General features: G+C 37.1%; 1 protein-coding gene across 2 annotated transcripts in view; it reads right to left on the bottom strand.

Moving 5' to 3' along the window:
- BMP5 (bone morphogenetic protein 5) overlaps nucleotides 1-11,999 on the bottom strand; it is a gene marked incomplete at its 3' end in the record, with an annotated part of 56,629 nt that extends 44,630 nt beyond the window's left edge. For both annotated transcript variants that reach the window (XM_080342020.1, XM_080342019.1), the window contains exon 1: nucleotides 11,370-11,999. In XM_080342020.1, the coding sequence (XP_080198146.1) occupies nucleotides 11,370-11,853 (484 nt within the window). In that variant the 5' untranslated portion in view covers nucleotides 11,854-11,999. The remainder of the gene's footprint in view (nucleotides 1-11,369) is intronic.
- Between the last annotated feature and the right edge of the window lie 7,378 nt (nucleotides 12,000-19,377).

The following is a 19,377-nucleotide window of genomic DNA, read 5'->3' on the forward strand; positions in this document are numbered from 1 at the left end:
TTCCATTACCATATACATACAGTAATATATATATACATACATATAAATACAGATGGGAATACATTTTATTAAATACATTTTAAATACTTTTACTTAAATTAAAAATTTTATATATTAAAAAAAATTCATCTCCTTGTAAATGTGGTCTCATTAAGATATATAGCCTTGCTAAACATGACTACCAATTCAACAGCCTAGAAAATGATGAAAATAAAATATTACTTGTTGAAGAGCCAGGTGGTCTCAAGAGACATTGGAAGACTGTACTAAAGAAGCACACCAAGAAATCAAATAAAAAAAATAACTTTATTCTGAAATTATACCTAATTTTAAACTACTTTGATAAACAATAGTATATCATGTCACTTCACATATACCTCTAATGTTCTGAAAAAAACTCACTGCATCCTTCCCTGAAAGCCATCCTATTTAGTTGGATAATTTTAGTTATACTTACTATTGGTTAATACTGAAGAGGATTTAAACATTATAAACGCTTAATTACCTTTGTAATATTCAGCAAATTCTATGTTTTATTTTTAATCATATAAGCTTGTAACTTAAATAAACATGTAAAAATATTTAACTATGCAAATGCAATTGTATGTAGCTGAACTGTAGGTTTAACCTTGGCGACCTGAAAGACTTAATACAGAATTTTAACTTTCACAGGAACACTGTTCACTTCGCAGTAATCATCACTGGCAGTACTGTGTCAGCCTAGAGTCTCACAGCACAGAACCAATAAGTTGTCTTTTTTATGTAGAATATGACTCATGCTTGATGATCAACCATTTACAATAATCCTACAAATATGTGTAGGTCACTACCACAGTCAATTAATTTTTCATGGTACATTTTTTCTCCAATAAGTCTAAGTGTTTTAATAAAGTAAAATTTAACCTATGGTCTTTTGCCCTGTGATTCTTAGTCCTAGAGCTAGATTTTAACTGTTTACTAATATAGCTGAATTATTTACATCGGCCAAGGATATGTGTGTATGTGTATTCATATGTGTGGATATATATGTCTGAAGTTGCTTTCTGAGTCTTTAGGGTGCCCATTTTCAAGAAGTGCATCTGTTTCTGGATGTTGGTTTTTTTCATTTTTGTTTTTCTGCAACTACAGGAGATAATTGCTGCTCTTGAAGGAAACCTTAGATGTGCCCATAAATCACCAACTCACAGAACATCTCATACCAAATATTATACAACTTGCAGTAAGCTTATGGGAACTTCCAGTTGTGGGGAAGTATGAGAAACTCTGAAGCGCTGGAAAACCACAAACAGATCACTTATGGCTCATCTCTTTTATCTCATCATATGTGAACTTTGGCCCTTGAAGAGCTGTTGATGCACCTCTCACTCCTTCCTTGATCTCTTTAGAGAAAGCTCCAAGATGAGAGTCAGAGAGGAGAAGCCCTTCTCAGAAAAAAGAAAATTGTGTGATTTTATTCCCAGAAGTACCAAGGATCCTGAATGGAAAAGGAACAGTCTTGGGATCCAATTTTGCAATCAACTGGACAAGGCACAGCTCTTATTGACGTATCTACAAGATTACTCAGCACCTCATGCCACTGAATTCTGCTGCCGTTTTAGTCTTCAGCTCTTTGGAGCAGATCCATAAACTCTCCTCCTTATTGCAAAATGTTACAACAGGATGTAATTAAGTACAATTAACAAGGAGGTCAAACGGTCATCTGATAAACACTGGCCCAAACAGGCAGCTTGAAAGGTCAGGGCTGCTAAAGCTACATAGTATTGATGGGAAAGAATATTATGATTTAAGGGGGAAAAAATCCCAATGACTAAAACTGAAGAGATTTACATGCTTTCTATGTAACATACACAAAGCCATGCACACAGACTGATATGCGTGTACACATGCCTCAAAGAGGCACAAGTCTGTATTCTGAGAACAAGAGCTAAACTAGTCACACAGTCTCTCCATGGCATCAGATCTCAAATCTCAGTTTTGGCACTTTAATTCTGGTGTTTCTTTTTTCTTTTTCGTTATTTTGTAAAATAGTCTGTTTTAAGAACTGTAAATAGGCTTGTTGCCCTTATAGAAGGGCTTTTTTTTTTGGCCCTTTCTAAAATAATGCTTGAGGTCATCAGGAGGAAAAACAAGGTGTTTGAGGCTCTCAGTAGTGTGGTATTTTACAGAGCATGTAGGCAGAGTAAAAAGAGGCTTCACATGAAGAAAACTATTCTAGTACTCTGCAAGGTGAAATAGTGAGAGCACACAGAAGTGAAGACGAACACAGAAGTAGTTCCTCATCTGCATTTTATGGACTGGAAAACAGGACCACACTGTTTTCATTCTCTGTCTGAGGCTCTTCAGGTTTTTCCTTTTTGGTCGCTCAGACATTTCACTTTCTGACTGTCACGTTTAGACAAGGCTAGGGCCATGACATATTTGCTGCAAAACATTTGCACATATTTCGTGCACAAGGCAGCAAGGTAACCTGGTCATGAGCAGCAGATTAACCTTTGGGATCACGAGCAAGTTATGACTTGTAGTTATTGACAGATACCCCAGCTGAGGTAACCTTGGGAACAAGCTTCCCTAAACTATGCTCCTGCTGGATTTCAGCCATCATAAATCACCACAAAGACTACAGCTGTCATGGGGTTGTGTGCTAGGCTTGCTCTTGCTCCCATGGTTTTATCATCCATACTTCGCCCACACTTTTAATTTCTCAGCTAATGTTTTTGCAGATCATACCACAAGAATCTTATGGCTCCAGGCACAAGGTGCCATCAGGTTCCATTTGTCCACCGCTCCAAAATCAGACTCATTAATCATTCAGTGTCCCTGCTTTTTCCTCTTCCATAGTCTAGGTTTAACAGCACAGAACAACCTCCAAAACTGATGCCATTTACATCATAAAAGTCCAAGATGGTATCTTTTTGAAATTATTTTGCAGTATCTTATAGTTGAATAACCCACCTATATTTCGCCCTCACTTTTAAAAAAGGGATATTTTAAATAGATACATCTAGACAAACTGTTACTAATTTATGACAATTTATCTGGATTATGGGTACAGCTTTTCCAGAAAGTATGAATATAACTTCATTTTTTGGACTATGGTCAAATAGATGACAATTAGAAAGAAAATAATTTCATTCAATAGATATAGCATACAAAAAGATAAAATCACATAATCACTGAGGCTGAAAAAGACCCTTACGTTCTCGTGGGGTCTGAATGGCTAATATTGCTAAGTCAGGTAAAGATAAACCTAACAGAAATTTCAGCTATTCAAATTCCTACTTCTTCCTGATTCTCCTCCAAAAAGAGAGTAAAGTGGAATTTTGCTTCTGCAAATCCACTGGTTCTCAGCTATGGATAGATATGATGTATCAGCACTAGCTGTCCTGATTAGTTTTCTAGTCTCTGCTTCATTAATAATTAATGTCTCAGTTTGCTCTGAATTACAGTGGGAAAAAAAGTATAGCCACATTCTGGCAAGGTACCACACATGCCATTGAGTTGTATAATACCAGTTGATAAATCCAAGTTCTCAAACTATTGCACCAGAGCAGTTGCTCAAAAAGAGTTGAAAACTAAACATTCTATGTCAACGTTTAGAGCATCATTCAATAGGAGTGTGAAGTTTCTGAATGAGGAGCTGAGATGTAAAACCTCTCCTTTTCTACTTGTTTTTGTATAGAAACAAATTCATAAGTCACTACAAACACAAACCAGCTCCTGCTTGGTGTACCTCACCCACAAACTTAAATAATGTAGTTGTCAGGGTTGACAAGTTCTGCCTGCTGTAGCATTTTTATGTTTTATAGGAAATTTTAACCAGGGGTGTTATTTTAAGAGATGAGCAAACGGGGAAACCCCATGGCCTAGCCAATAAAATATGAACTTTAGGTGCAATGGAGCACTCATAAATATGACTCAGAACAAGGGGATTCATTGTTTCTCCCAACCCCTTTTAGCTGCTGCTCTGATCTCAACCTCTCTGTGTGCGTCATGGCAGTCCTCATCCTTTAACCTGCGGTTTTTAAAAGTTAGCTCCTATGTTATTTATGGCTGCAAATGTTAGTTGCCTGTCTGTGTACACCCTGCACACACATATCGAAGGGTGAGGGGAGCTGCATTTTATTTTGCAAGGACGAAAAGCTTTGCTCAGGGAGTCAAGTGCCTGGGGAGGTTGAGGTATTTGCTCTATCATGAGGAACTGAGAAGAAAACTGTTCCCTTCACCTGCAAGGCTTACTAGGAGAGGAAACCTTTACCTGGATTCATTTTTTCTTTCATTTGCACATTATTCTTACCACGTTCTTTGCCCTTTCTCTGTCTGCATGCACCTTCATCTCCCCACCATGATGAAGTTCCCTCCACTTTTATAACTCTGCTGGTGCGAGAAATGCTTTCAGTGCTACAACACCGTGTTTCATGTGAGGCACAGAGGAGCTGGACTAACTCTGCCAGTAATACCTGTTCCTGCAGAGGCTGTTTCTCTGTTGTAAACCTTTCCCACGCCCACCAGGTCTGTGTCCAGCCCCACAGACTGGCCGCTGCCTATTGAGAAGAGGAGGGCTGTCCTCCCTGCAAAGCTTGCCCTGTGCTTTGCCATTTTTCTCTCATGCGTCTTCTCATTCCTTCCCTCTCCACCTCCTGCGCTGTCGCCTAGTCTCGCCGTTTCTTGGCCTTTAATCCCTTCTGCAGCCAAATGCCACTGACATAAAATTAAAGTTCAGTGACCCTGCCTAGACGGTGGGGGTTAGAGACAAGGGAAAGGACAAGTAGGAGAGGATGGGGAAAAGTGTGGGAAATAATTATAAAGTCTGGTAACAGCCAGAGCTCTCCTGAAGCCCTGGGGAGCTTTTCTTGGGGAGCCTTTCTTTAGCTGGAGGTTGCAATTGGTACTTCATAAACTGTTCATTCTCAGCTATGTGGAAACACCAGACGACACCTAGAATGATCAGACTGTAATCAATCAATTTTCTGCGAAACTCCATTAGTTTGTGGGCCTATGAAAGCAAGCTGAAAGGAACCACCGTGGCTAAAAAGAGAAGAAAAAGGAACTGCCCATGTGGTAATTACTTCCATAACTCAGGCAATAAGCAGGCAGGTAGCCATGGTAAAATTCTTTGCATAATTTAACTTTCAGAGAAAATAATAACAGGAGCAAGAAGTGCAGGAGATCACGTATGTGGCAAAGTTGTCCTGTTATCTAAGCAATGTGGGAACCCGGGGTTTAGGAAGAGAAGCAAGAGGCTCTCCATCCACTCCATGGCAGGCAGATTCCTCCTCTAACACCCTCCACACAGAGGCATCTCCAGAAGCCTCCCTCCTTCTCTTTCATGGCTAGCCACAGTCACTCCAAGATTGTTTTTTCCTGGGAAAATATGTACTGTACAATACATACAATCCCCACAACCCCACCCAAGTCTGTGTTTAGTCTGGAAAGGAACACTTTCTAAAGAAGAAGCGGAACTGGGTCAGCCACTCTTCCCAATGGGAAAAATATTAATAATAATATATATTTTTATATATCCATACATATATATAGCTTTTCACCATGCACGTCTAACCATCTGCTAAATCAGTTTCTCTTCAGTTATCTGCAATTTCTGTCGGCAGGGAAAGTCAGACAGTTTTATACCCCAGTTAATGGAGAGCTTGACATTTTTTTGGCTGGGTAGATACAATAATTTACTTGGATTTAAAGTGTTAACTTTGGCAAAAAAATTAATTGACAGTTATAAAAACATTATTTTGTTAGATGATATTTATGGATCACACACAAACCTATTTTAAGGTAGAGCTATACAGTTCATAAGGTTCGGGTAACATGAGCAATTTCAAAGCAAATATAACTTATTTCAACATAAAACAACAAATGTAATTCTGAAAAGGAATAGGGAGAATATTTCTTGCTCAAAATCACAAACAATCCCTAACAACCTCCTCCGTCATTGCACCAAAAATTGGTTAAAACTGCCTTATGAACTGTAAACATGGAGTGAAAATTTTTAGGGAATGTCATCCCGTGGGTAAAGTTCTTTTGTTTTAGAAATAAATAAATATATTTTGTGAAAATATGTCTTCATATTTAATTTTACCATAGAAAATTCATCTTAATATTTAGTTCTGATGCTTGATTGCATACCTAGGTCACAAGAAATTGCTTCAGTTTGCTGACTGGGTGACTAAAATTTTATTAAGGGAAAAAATCTTAGGATTTAAGTGTGCCAGTGAGGTCTGCTTTGGGTGAATATTAAATAAGAACCCGCTTGACCTAATTTGTTTTAAATTTTACATAAAATCGTTTAAAATACCATCTTATTGACTTTGGGTTGCCATTCAAAAAAACTTCACAATTGTTTTCTCATTTTTTCTGAGTATCGATTCAACTCCACAAATAAAGACATGGGTTCTATTTGTTATTTAACAAGTTTTATCTCTGTAATAGCATCCCTCTGTCCAAGGCAAGATAATAGCACTATTTCCGCCACTTCAGTTAAGGCTGTGTCAATATTTTCATTAGAAGCCTGCACTTTACAGACTAAAACTGTACCACAGCCAAGGAAATTCATGTAAGGTTAAAATTAAGGCAGCAACATCTGAGATTCAGTGCAAAAGAAAAAGAGAGAAAGAAAGAGAGAAAGAGAGAAAGAGAGAGAGAGAGAGAGAAAGAGAGAAAGAGAGAGAGAGAGAGAAAGAAAGAGAGAAAGAAAGAGAAAGAGAGAGAGAAAGAGAGAAAGAGAGAGAGAGAGAAAGAGAGAGAGAAAGAGAGAGAAAGAGAGAGAAAGAGAGAAAGAGAGAGAGAGAGAGAGAGAGAGAAAGAAAGAAAGAAAGAAAGAAAGAAAGAAAGAAAGAAAGAAAGAAAGAAAGAAAGAAAGAAAAAAGAAATGCACATTCCTAAGCTTTGAGGAGAGAAGTTAATGACCCTGAGGCCTTTTTGCATGCATCCTTCAAACCCAGCTCCCCTTCCACAGCTCCTGGCATTTTATAGCTTAGCACTCCATATCCCTTGCTGATGATATGTTAGCTGTGAGTGGAAGGTTGTAGAAACTGAATTAGTTTAATTTAAGAAACTGGCTACTATATACACTTAAGGTCTGATTGCAGTTAGGAATCCTTTCTTTTTTGTGTGTAACAAAAATATATTTGTACAGGTATTTGGTGTGGATTGATGTACTGTAGGTTTCTCAAAGCAGATGTGTAAAAACTGTTCTCTCCCATGTTAGCATTCTCTGATGAACACAATGGCCTGTAAATCTTGTGAATTTACATATTTGCTTAGTGATTCAGGTTTTAAAGGAGAATATAATCTTCAAGACAGTGTACAAGCTTGGGGTAGAGAAGCTGGAGGAACATGAACAGTCTTCTGTGCCACAAACAGGCAAAATTTATTTTTATTTCGGTGTCGGATTTAACAACGGATCACAGCACGTGTTGTTTGGGGATTATTGAAATTAAGATTGTGGAATCACATTGTGTGTGAAGAAGAAAAGGGGTCTTTCTGGGGCACATCGGTTACTTGAAAAATCTCTATAATATTGTCTCCTTTAAATCAGCCTGCATAGGTCACGGTCACATATTTTACAGTGATCTTCACATTTGAGTTTTAAAATTAGTTTTATATGCTAAGCAGGAAAACATAACAAAAAACCCACAAAACTTGTATATATTTATCCTTCATCATAAAGAGAGTTCATATCAGTTCATAGGAAAATATGGAGAAAGAAAACAGTTGCTTAGCAAATGCAGCAATCAGTTTAGAGAAAAATTTACAGATGTGTTGTAAACAAATGAAAATACAGACCATTCAAATTGCATGAGGAGGAACACTTAAGTACAGTGGATTTAATGATCACTTTGATGCTAATGGAAAATTCAGTCCTTGGAATACTTCAATGTAGTTTATAAAAGTGCTGCTGTTTCTCCAAGACACACTCATCTACATATTTTTTTATTCAATCCCCCTTTTATGGTGAGAGGTGAAGAGTGGGAACACTAACATATATCTTAACAAAGTCTTTCTCTAACTAAATTCTGAGTGAGCAGGAAAGTGAACAGGACAACATGAGCATTATTTGCCTGTACTCTGAGGAACAGGGTATCCTATATATGTCATTTTGGGAGATCAGCCAAAAAGAAGATGCCAGAACTCTAAACAGTCAGGGCTTTGCAACAATGTAACAAAATATAACAACGGGATAAAAAAAACACCTGGTGAGAAAAACAAAGTCCTGAACTTGTAGGTGATATAATCAGATCTCTGAAAACCCCGGTGTATTTAGTGGAGGATTTATTCTTTGACTGCTGGACAAACCCCAGTTAACTCTTCTGTTACGCTCATCAATATTTATGGAGAACTGCCAATGCACACAGCCTTGTACAAAATATAGGATGAGGCATAGTCTCTGTCTTGTTGTATCTTTCAAGAAAGAAAGAGATGGAAATTCTGGTATAAATTCCAGTATAAAGAGCAGGTGTTTACAATTTTAACTTCAGGATAAGTGAATCCAGTCTTGTTTTTCTCCCTTGTTGCTTGACAGAATTATAATTGGAGTTCCCTTGGTGATTATTTTTCAAATTTGTTTTTGAAAGTGAGGTATTTGCAACTCTGACAGGTTGATTTTTGTCAAAATTACCATATAAGTTTCAATTTTTATTTTTTAATATAAAATTATTTGTCCTTGTCTGGTTTTTTCCTTTATTTTTGAATCTTATTCGGCCATTTCAATCTTTTACTTAATAATTCCTAGCAAACATCTCAGCTATGTATTTCTTGTTTTAATATATATGTCTTAATTTATTATAACTATATAGCAGAATTTCAATTTAAAATATCATGATGATTAATAAAGCTTTATAATTACACCTTATGTAATTAATGGTGTGCAAGTACGAACATGCTGAATACTATTTCCAGAGGAGATTAATTTGACTCAATTTGACTGAGGCTTTAAATCTAAAACCAGTTGAGTTATTACTGTTCTGCATCAGCATTTATTGATTTTAAGGTACAGTGTTAGCATTCACTTATCACAGCATATTTTTCCCCGTTGTACATTAAAAGAGCTTGCCCTCATCAGTCACGATCTTATACTGCATAAATCATATAAAATGGTTACCTGTTTCCATGATTTATTTCATTTTTATGTTAATTATACTGAAACATAGGATTGTTTAATAAAAACGTTGAAGCTAATCTATATTGGTCATCAATATTTCTTGTGAACGTTACATGGTGGAATGTGTGATAAACCACAACATCCAACGTGTATGGAAGGGCATTTGAAGTGAACTAGGATTTAGCTCCACTTAGAGCTGAGAGACATTTTAATTTTACAGAGGCCAAACAAAACCTGGTATTTTAAATAAGTTAATTGTGTCTATTAATTATAACCACTAGAAAAATAAAGCATCTGACCCCCCCGTTTTCAGAGTTTAGAAATGTAAGGTGAAAGACATGCTCTAACTTCTCCAAAGGACTTTCTTAAGGCAACATTGGTTTCCCAACAAAATGAGACAAATATTAGGAACTTCTCAATCGAGGAAATGTAGAGGAAACTTGCATCCTTCCAGAGAGGGTTTTTATCTGGGGAAGAGCAGCGGGATCAGACTAGGACGGATCTGACACTGAGCCTTGAAGGACTCATACTCAGGCTCTGCAAGAAGTCCTCTTGAAATCAAAGAAGTTTCATGAAATAAAAGGCCAAGTCCTGTGTATATAGTCCTCAGGGTCACTGATGATCTGTGACATATGTAACCGAGGGTATTTCTCAGGACCCACAAGGAAAATTTTTGCAGAATCATGGACGTGACTTGCCTGGGAGATCAGATAATTTCCTATTTTCCTTTATAACTTTGCCATTTTAAACTAAGCTGACTCCAGACACTCTGGGTAAATTGAGGCATACAATGGTAACTTGAAAATAATAAACAGATAATATGTAATTCTTTCTTAAGGATGATAAGCACATTTTCCAAAAAACAGGATTTCTTTTTCTTCTAGTCTGTTATATCAGGAGCAAGAGCTACAAGCAAATGTATTTAGCATTGTGGACATATATTACTTCTAAGAAAAAAGATTTTAGAATTTAACATCTCCTGATCTGCCAAATAGTTAATGAAAAGTAATATTATTATTATGACAACTAAACTCTAGGGTGTCATTTTCCTAGAAATTCTAGTTGTTGAGGATTTCGGTGTTTGGAAACATTTTTAATCCTGCAGCAAGGATTAAAGATCTGGTAGACATAAAAGGTACAGAATGTGTGTGATAATCTGAAGGTATTTCAGAACATGTGCCATTGTTTAAAAAGTTTCTACAGAAAGTACCATCCTGGAAAGCAAGAGTTCATCAGATTTTGTACCAGCTTATTGAGAAACTTCAAGTTTTCAATTAAATCTCCTGCTATTCAGAACAAACAAGAAGGATTTTTTTTTAGCTAACTTTATGAGTCCTGCAGCATTTTGAATACTTATAAAAATAGTAAATACATTTCATGAATTATTTGCAGCTTTCTTAATGAGATTTTGAGTTGCCTTTTACGAAAGAAATCTGTAACTGCTTTTTCAACCACAATGTAACTGGTAAGAATGTTTATTATACTCAGAAGCCAATATAATTTATTTTTATCAGGTTTTGTGTCTGAATTGATATAATTTTCAAAAGCATTCTTTGCTTGCATGTTTCTGGTGTTTAATACTCTACTTGTTATTTAATTCATTTATGACACAGAAAATAAGAACCATTGCAGACTCTGAGTAGCATGGCAGCAAAATAAAATACAGTCTGTGGTTATTAAATAGAAATAACAAGGAAACATCAACAGATTATTTCAAATCTAGCCATCCAGCTGACAAGATAATAAAAATCTGACTTTTACCAACAGAAACAAGCAAACAAACAAACAAAACTAAACTAAATAACCTATTATTTTTTTTTCCAGAAATGGCTTAACTTTTCCCTTTTCATGATATTCTAGGCTTTAAGATATGAACAACTGATGTTTGTTCATGTCTGAGCTTTAAGCAAAACAGTGAGGGAAATAACTGAGCAACAGGCATAAGTGTTTGATTTTTTGAAATTTTTTTTAAAAAGGAGTTAGTTGGCCTAAGGCTAGAATTTTCATTACATCAATGAAAGAAAGAAAACAGAAGCCGGCAGAGGGGAGTTATAGAAACTGACTTTATATAAACAGTGAGAAAAATCCTTTTCCATGGCCACCTACAACGTAGCCACTTTACCATCAGTATGACTTTTCTTTTACCAGTGGCAGAGCAGCCTGGGCCTGATCCTGCTGTTTCAGAACAGGTTACAGTCCGGCCGAGAGGTCTGTCTAACAGTTTGTCAAAGAGAGCAGAAAGAAAAGATTTTTCACGTACCTAGATTGACAAAGCTCATGACCATGTCAGCATCATTCAGAAAGTTGGTGTCGTGCAGGCTGGCTAAGGGAGGATTCTGTGTGGTCAGGGGGGTCATGCGAGATAATTGTATTCTCCGCGAATATCCATTCGGAGAGGCAGGGTATCCTTTCCGCATCCCTCTGCTCTCCCCTGTCATTGATCCCTTCAGTGAATAATCCAACTCCTCAGTATCCTCTTCATTTGTCATGGCATTATACAGGTCCAGCATGAAGAGGGGTGCAGAAGAAGCCTGCTTTCCTGGTGAAAATGGTCTGGGTCTGTGAGGTAAACCCAGGATAGAGAGAATCTCTCTCTGAATCTCCCTTCTCTCATGGTTCCGCAGCCTCCTGTAAATAAAACTTGAATGGACATGATTGTCTCCTAAACCTCCCTGTGCCTGACCCACCAGAACCCAGCAATTCCAGAGCAAGCCCACGAAAGCTTTGAGCGCAGGTAGGTTCATCTTTGAAAAGAAAAAAAGAACAAGGAAAAAAAAAATCTTTTCTCCTACTTGTTCTGAGTTCCTATGAGGTCTGCTTTCCCAGTGGCTGAAAAACAAAATTTACCTATTCTTCATGTCAATGTCATCTCTAAATGTAACATCTTTGGTGATTTCTCTCCCCCCACCCTGTTTAAATATTATGGAATGTGTCGGGTTGCAGTTATTTCTAAGAAAGCTGAAATTCAGACTTCCAATTTTCCACTGTTGTTATCGTTTTTTCTGCATTTATGGAGCAGAAGACCAGTATTTTGTCAGCTGACCTAGGCATTCCTATATAAACCTTAGATAACCAGGTCTTTGGTGGGGAGCTGTATTAGCAAGAGCTGTTCTTCTGACACATTGTAGTTCCCAGAGTTATCTTCCCTCGATATTCTGAGTTCTTCGTACACCTTGTGCTCTTCCCAAGATAAAATCCTGAGTCACAGATTTCTCTTGATCTGTACCTTGGTGGTGTAACACATATTTGTCCAGCAGTCTGGTGATAACTTTAACATCTTTTGCATCGGTTGAGTGTAAAGTAATTCTAAAGCATGTACTAATCAAATTAATGTGTTGCCATGAATTTACTTGCAAAAAAAAACCTTCTGTAAATCCATTCAACCCTTTTCAGCTTCTGAACTGTTATTTCCAACTCTAGCAGGCACAAATATAACAGCTCCCTTCAAGAGAGATCTAAAGACTAATGTAAGCACAACCCTGCTGGGAAAGAAGAGGCTTCTCATTGTAATTTGAAACGGGTATAGCAAAAAAGTCCTTAACCCTTCTCTTGCCAGACAGAGGTTTAAAGCCTCGCACCCCCCTCTCCTTTACAGGAATATACCTAATTTTGGCTATCGACTGTTTCTTTCCTAACAGCTTGCAGAATCAATTTTAGCTTTAACAGGTTTGGGATATATAGATAGCTAAAGCATGGCGTAATGTGGAAGCTCTTGTGAGTCTCCTTATGAGTCTTTGGTTTAGTAAACTTAAATAGGAAACTCTCATAACAGACTAAAATAGCATCTCATTAATTCAAGAAAAGTTTATATTTTAGGTAAGTTTAGCAAACAAAGGTGACCTTTTTAATAAACTCTGTAGGAAATTTGGTCAGTTAGGCTTGATTCACTCTTTTTTAAAAATGTCGGGAATGCAATCTGACTGAAAACAAATTTATTCAGCAGGCGAGATTTCAAGTTGTGTATAGCCAAAGCTGTAATTGTGGTTAGAGTCACAACTTTCATAAACTGTAATTTGCAATGATAATTTATTCAAAGTACATTTTGACTCATGAATCGCTATACTAAATTTCCCAGTAAATATCAAAAGCTAAGATTTAATCCCACAACCTGTTATTAACTAGGAAAGAAACAGCTTAACTGAAGAAATAAGAAGTATTAAACAGACTTTAAAGCTGCTGCCCATGAACTTCAGGTTCAGCTTAGAATTTTATGACAGCCAGCAACTGGTGTTTTCCTCTCACTAAAATGAAATCACAGTGTTAAATTTCATATTGCTCAGATTATTGGTCAGCATTTTCCCCACTCCTATAATTTGCCTTTGGTCTTAAGGAGACTTTCCTTTGATGAAGGGGATTAAAAAAGGACAAAAAAGGTTCATGCATGACGCTAAGGAAAACAAAAAAAACCAGCACAGATACATAAAATGCATCCCGTCGGGTTTTCCCTCATATGACTAGCACCTACTCAGTAAATCACACAGTTCTTGAGTAAACTTGGGAGCGTGACAGCAAGAATAGTCACACCTAAGAAGTCAGAAACAATTTATCTAGTATATGAAGCACAAATGAGCTTTTCTCATATATTGTGAGCCCTAGTCTACGTTTACAGTCTAGTCCAGCTACCATTAAAATATAGCTGATTCTCTCTCATAAATCAGCACACAATGCTTCTGCCAAGAGAGGCTTTATCTCATATTAGACCTGCTGAATTAACATTAAAATTAATTACTAAGCTGTGTAGCAAAATTCTTGTTCTTCTCAGCAGAAGAGCAGTAAGAATTTGAACACTTTTCCTCTCCTCATTGAGGTTTTCCCTCAAAATTCATTTGTTATAAGAAAAGGGTTATTTCCTGTTTTTGTTTTGCTTTCACTTGTCCTGCTCAGACAGTTGCAATGATACATGAGACTTTACCATACATACGTCTTTTCTGAATTTGGCCATCACATATTCTGCAAGAAGGTTTATTTCTCTTTTCCAGCAATATATTTCCTTTTTTTCCCTAAGCATTAATAAAATCCAGAGAATTGATTGCTCAGAGGATTGAAGTCCTCAGCCCATCAGTACGTCCAGCAATAGAAGCTTCCTATATTATCCCATTAGAGTGTCTGGAGTTCCACATTCAGTTAATCTTTTACCATTTAAATCGCCAAAAATGCCCTAAGTTTGAAGATTCTTTTAGGCAGTAAACATTTTTCCAGACAGTATCTAAGAAAAGACATAAACTAGTAATCATACGTTTGACAAAAACAGCTCCTGTTATTTTCAGACAGAGTCACAAACAAATACGTATCCTAAATGCTAAAGATTTATTTTACATTAACCTGCCCTGCGCTGAGGCACCAAATGTCCTTGACTTGAACACAAAGATAAAAATAATTTTTATTAATATAAACACAATGTCCTTTTGTAATAAGCCTGTTTTCCAATCATTGCTAACACGGATATCTCATACATGGGAGGCAGCCAGATGTAAAAATGAAAACCTTTGATAAAGAAATGAAAGGGATCTGTAAGAGCTGATGGGTCCGATTTCATATTTCCAATACCAATCAATTCACTTCTAAAGAAAAAATAGCACATACAATGTCAGCATGTCAAGATATTTTATTTGATAATATATAAAAATAGATTTGCACAGATGTCTTGATGTAGTTTAGGTTAGGGTTCAGTTTCAGAGCCACCTTAGATCTAAGTTTCAACTTTTACAACAAAAAATTATTCCGAGCTGTTTGCATAATACTGAAACTTAAGAGAAATGCCATGTTCACACCATTTTTAGATGCACTCAAACCCAAATAACAATTGAGGTCAGTATAAAGTATTGACCGATAATCAAAACCAGGGGTTTGAACAAAATGCCCCAGAGATTCTAGTTTTACCTTGCATCTAAAACTGAAGTTTTGAAATACAAAACCTACACACAGACAGACCTTCTTTTTTCCCCAGATACTCAACCTGGAAGCAACATAAGAAATGACCTGAACAGCCCTTGTCCAGTCCTTTAAAAAAACAAAACGGGCCAGGTCTCAGAGGCAGGAGAGCAGCAGAGCACCGGGCAGGTGCCCCTGGCAGGGCCAGATCGGAAGCAGTATGTGTATATGATTAGTGAATTCAGAGCTCAATATGTTTGTACTAACCTAAACGATGTTAGAGCAAATATCATAAGGGACGTAATGAAACCGGGGATCCAGCTCTCACCAATCTCAGATTCCAATGGATCATAACACTGCAATAGTGAAAAAATTTATAGCTACCCAGCAGGTCACTGCAATCATGGAGGGTGCAATTCTTTTTATGAGCAACGCTCACTATTCAAAAATATATAAAATCTGCAGACAGCTACTGAATGCAGAATCCCTCTTTGTTCTCAATATCACATAGAGAGTGATTTCCTACAGCAGTGGTTCTCTGTAACTGTCTGACAAAACAGACCCTCTCCACGATATTTGCAGTCTAAATCTGAAAACTGCACTTGCACACTGAATTATTCTGCTGGCTCTTATCCTCTTAATGACCAGCTAAATTTAGCATTTGGATCAATGTTATGCATAAACAGATAATTTGGCATTAAAACTGTGTCCTCATTATCTCTCTGCAATGCTATTACTGCAAAAGGTACTTAGAGAAAGACTTTTATAACACAGTTTCACGAAAGCAGGAAAATTGCTAGAGGTTAAAACTACAGATTCCCGAGCAAAAACAAAGCAAATTGTTTGGACTCTTCTTGTGACAGAAGAGTTACTTAGACACCACAGGTAGGCATACCTGGTATATTACCTGCATCCACATTGGATTTACAATGGTATGGACTGCATGAGGTGTACATTGAAGCCTTGGCATGTAAGTATGCATACACTCATATGTTCCAAATGCCCAATCAACAAAACATGTATGACATCTTTCACTCCATTGTTTGGGGTTTTTGTTGCTGTTGTTGTTAATTTAATTGACCTGGATGTTGTATGAGAGTTGTATTCTTACCATGCAAATGTAAGAAAGAAACACAAACATATTTTTCTGTATCAATGAAAGAAATGTCTCCTAATGCAAAGGAAATTCCATTTGTAATGAACACAGTGTAAAAATTGGTAGAATTACCACCAGAAATTGGCAGTTGAGACATAAATTGAGTACAATATTTGTAAATGTGGCATGTTGACATAAACCCCATTTATTCTGAATAATCTCAGAGTGTTTGCTAATTGGTAGACGGGATTCATTTCAGATGAAGAAACACTACCATTTTTGGTTCAGAAAATATGTTCAATGTTGTTACTTTATTTAACTTCACATCAAGATGGAAAGATAGCTGTCCTGAACCACAAAGACAGCTGTGCTTCTCAACCAGGGGAGAATTTAAGGATAACCACTGGGGTTTCACCTGATGTCTATCTGTTTTAACAGGTATTCCTGGGGATTGTTAAGCATTACATAGCAAGGGTGCTTCCATTTTATGCTTCAGGCAGAGGAAAGCATTGCAAAATGATACTTGCTATGTGGAAGTGTTCAATACTTAGATTACAGTGCTATTTATTAAGTTACCAACCAGTTTCCTGTAGCAAAAGAGTTTTTCATCCAGGATTTCAAAAGCTCAGGCAAAATCACAAATCAGCCTAGGAGGTAAGTCATCAAGCATTTTATAGATGGCATTTAATAGAACACTTTGTTTAAAATTTGCAGAAAGACCTCCAGCTTTAAGTATAATCATCTGTGAAGTTTGTTCTGTTCATAATACATGCACAGTGTTGTAAAGCTATCAGCACAGAATAGCCTATAGCATTTAAAATATACTCTAACATTAAGAAAATGGAGAAAAATCATTTTGCAATCTGCCTGAAGATTTTTTTAAAACTTATTGTGTTTAAGGACTCAAAAAAAAAAAGAAAAAAGAAAAACTTGTTTCACATATACTCTTCAGAACACATGAACCACAAAATATACAATTAATAATATTACGATCCAACATCAGAGTGCTGTCATTTGCATAATTTACAAACCCAACAAGCTCCTAGAAATCCCCTTTGGTTTATAATAAGCCTCTCATTAGTTTTTTTAAAAACAAAAAATAAAAAATAAAAGAAGGAAAAAAGGAACTGCACTGAGGCAAATACAAAACACTTCGACAAGAGCAACATTTGTAAGTGGCAAAGCATAGCACTTTTTAAGAAGATTATTCTTGGCTCAGCTTGTAGAAGGGTTTTATTGTGCCCCAGTTGCAGACTGGTACCTGCTGGTCTCACTGATCCCTGGCTGCAGCACAGCCACAAGAATTTCATGGTGTTCCTGGACTGGCTCCAGAGCTTTTTCAGAGCACCTCTTCTGCCTCTTGCTGCCTGTCTTTCTGGTTTCAACTATAGATATGTAGAGAAATTCATTCCTAAATGGATGCCTCCTAGGTAGCTTCATTGCACCATTGTTCGTGTCGTGAAATACTCTACCCATCTAAATGTAGGATTTAATTCTTCTCTTGAGCATTCGCTACTGAGCTCTATAGCTGTGGCTTTAGCACCTCTACTGGCAATTGGATGATGCAGCAGTCCCTCAGTCTCTGTAAATGAATTTTGGGGGTTTTATACCTTTTTCCTGTGCTTTGTTTTATATGCATTCTCTCTCTCTCTCCTATACTTCCTCCCATTACGTCTCTACATTTGGTCTAACACTTGGATGTGCTGTCTCTGATCCCACATGGCCTTTATTTTTCAGATTTTTAAACTTTAAGCCCTTTCCCCCCACCATCTCCATTTTCACATTTCTTCTTTCCCTCTCCACATATCTATAGACAGATGTTATTTTCTTCTTTTAAAATGACTTCCTTTGTTTAGCAATGTTTCCCCTTTTGTAAGAGATCAGCTGGCCTCTCAAGCAGTAAAAGAGGAGCTGCTGCTCCAGTACTTTCAATTAAATGAGCACTACCATGAATCATGCAGTCCTTGAGAGACCAGTCATCCCTTGCTGTTGGAGGAAGTTTGCGAAAGAAAAAGATGTGCTTGGCACCATTGGTAGACTATGTGCATCCTAAACTCTTTGGTGTGTGCTGACTGATCTTTCCACGTGGACTTTTTCAGGTGTGAGGATCCACCAGGGAGGCAGCCCAGAGCCAGCTGAGGAATTGGCAGCAACCCAGATGCAAAAGGCCATAAGGTCTTCACCATAAGGGCTTTTTCAGGAAAACAGATAATGCCAGCATCAGCTAAGAAGCAGCAGTATGCTACCAGGGATTTTATGAATTGTACAGTAATATTAGCAAATAATAGTCTTCTGCTGGCACTATTTCCACACTAGCTCAGTCAGAAAGGACATTATTTGTATCCTATATGTTTGCACCAATTTATCATCATAAGAACACCAAAGAAGGTAGCAACCAAGATGCACTGGTACAGGCAAGTGTGTGAACACATCACAGAAACCATTTAAACTCTCCGTGGTCTATTCAATTGGTCAACACGCAGTAGCAGTGTGGTGGGAATGTCCATAACACTAGTCAAGAAAAAAATCTTTAAAATAAAATACTGGTTTCCTGAATTTCTCTCATTAGACCATACTCCTTTCTAGCAAATAATGCCTTTATCTTACAGAACAATTACCACTGGCCACAGCTGATGAATTTTATTTAATCAACAACAGGTAATAGTTGCCAAAATTTACTACAAGTCTGTTCAAGCCAGAGTTTGTTAAGCTGGCAAAGCAAAGGAATAAAATGAAAAGCTAGTTTATGCTGCTGGCCTAGAAAACCCATTTGTTTCCCTCAGAGCTTTGTTACAGTGATCAAGAAAAATGAAATATTGGAGATGGTATTCACCTACTTGCACTAAAATCTGTACATTGAGGCTGAAAGATCATTTTAGCTGCTAAACTTTCCTTTATGTAGCTGGAGGTCTGACAAAAGAATCTGCATGGTGTTTAATAGTGTAATCCATGTCCCCCATGAAACAGGCTTAGGCAAGAGGAGCATGATTTACATCGCAACCTTTGTATCCAGAACAGCATTGTAATCTCAATATGGTAGAGACATAAGCAGTCCCTCATTTCTGCTTTTGCAGCTTCACTACCTTCAGTGCTCCTTCCTTAGCATTCAGACCTTTAATTTGGAACAAATGGTATTTCCTGGAGGAATTCTACTTAAGCCATGTAAATTATAAGACAGTTACAGATGCAGGCTGTGACTACAGAGTGGTCTTTTCCTTTGGGAAGTAGATTCACAATGATATTTTCATAGGTTTTACCATTTGTTGTTCAGTGCTACACTTCAGAAAAAATATCTGCCTCT

The sequence above is a fragment of the Nesoenas mayeri genome (assembly GCF_963082525.1).
Source record: "Nesoenas mayeri genome assembly, chromosome: 3".
NCBI lineage: Eukaryota > Metazoa > Chordata > Aves > Columbiformes > Columbidae > Nesoenas > Nesoenas mayeri.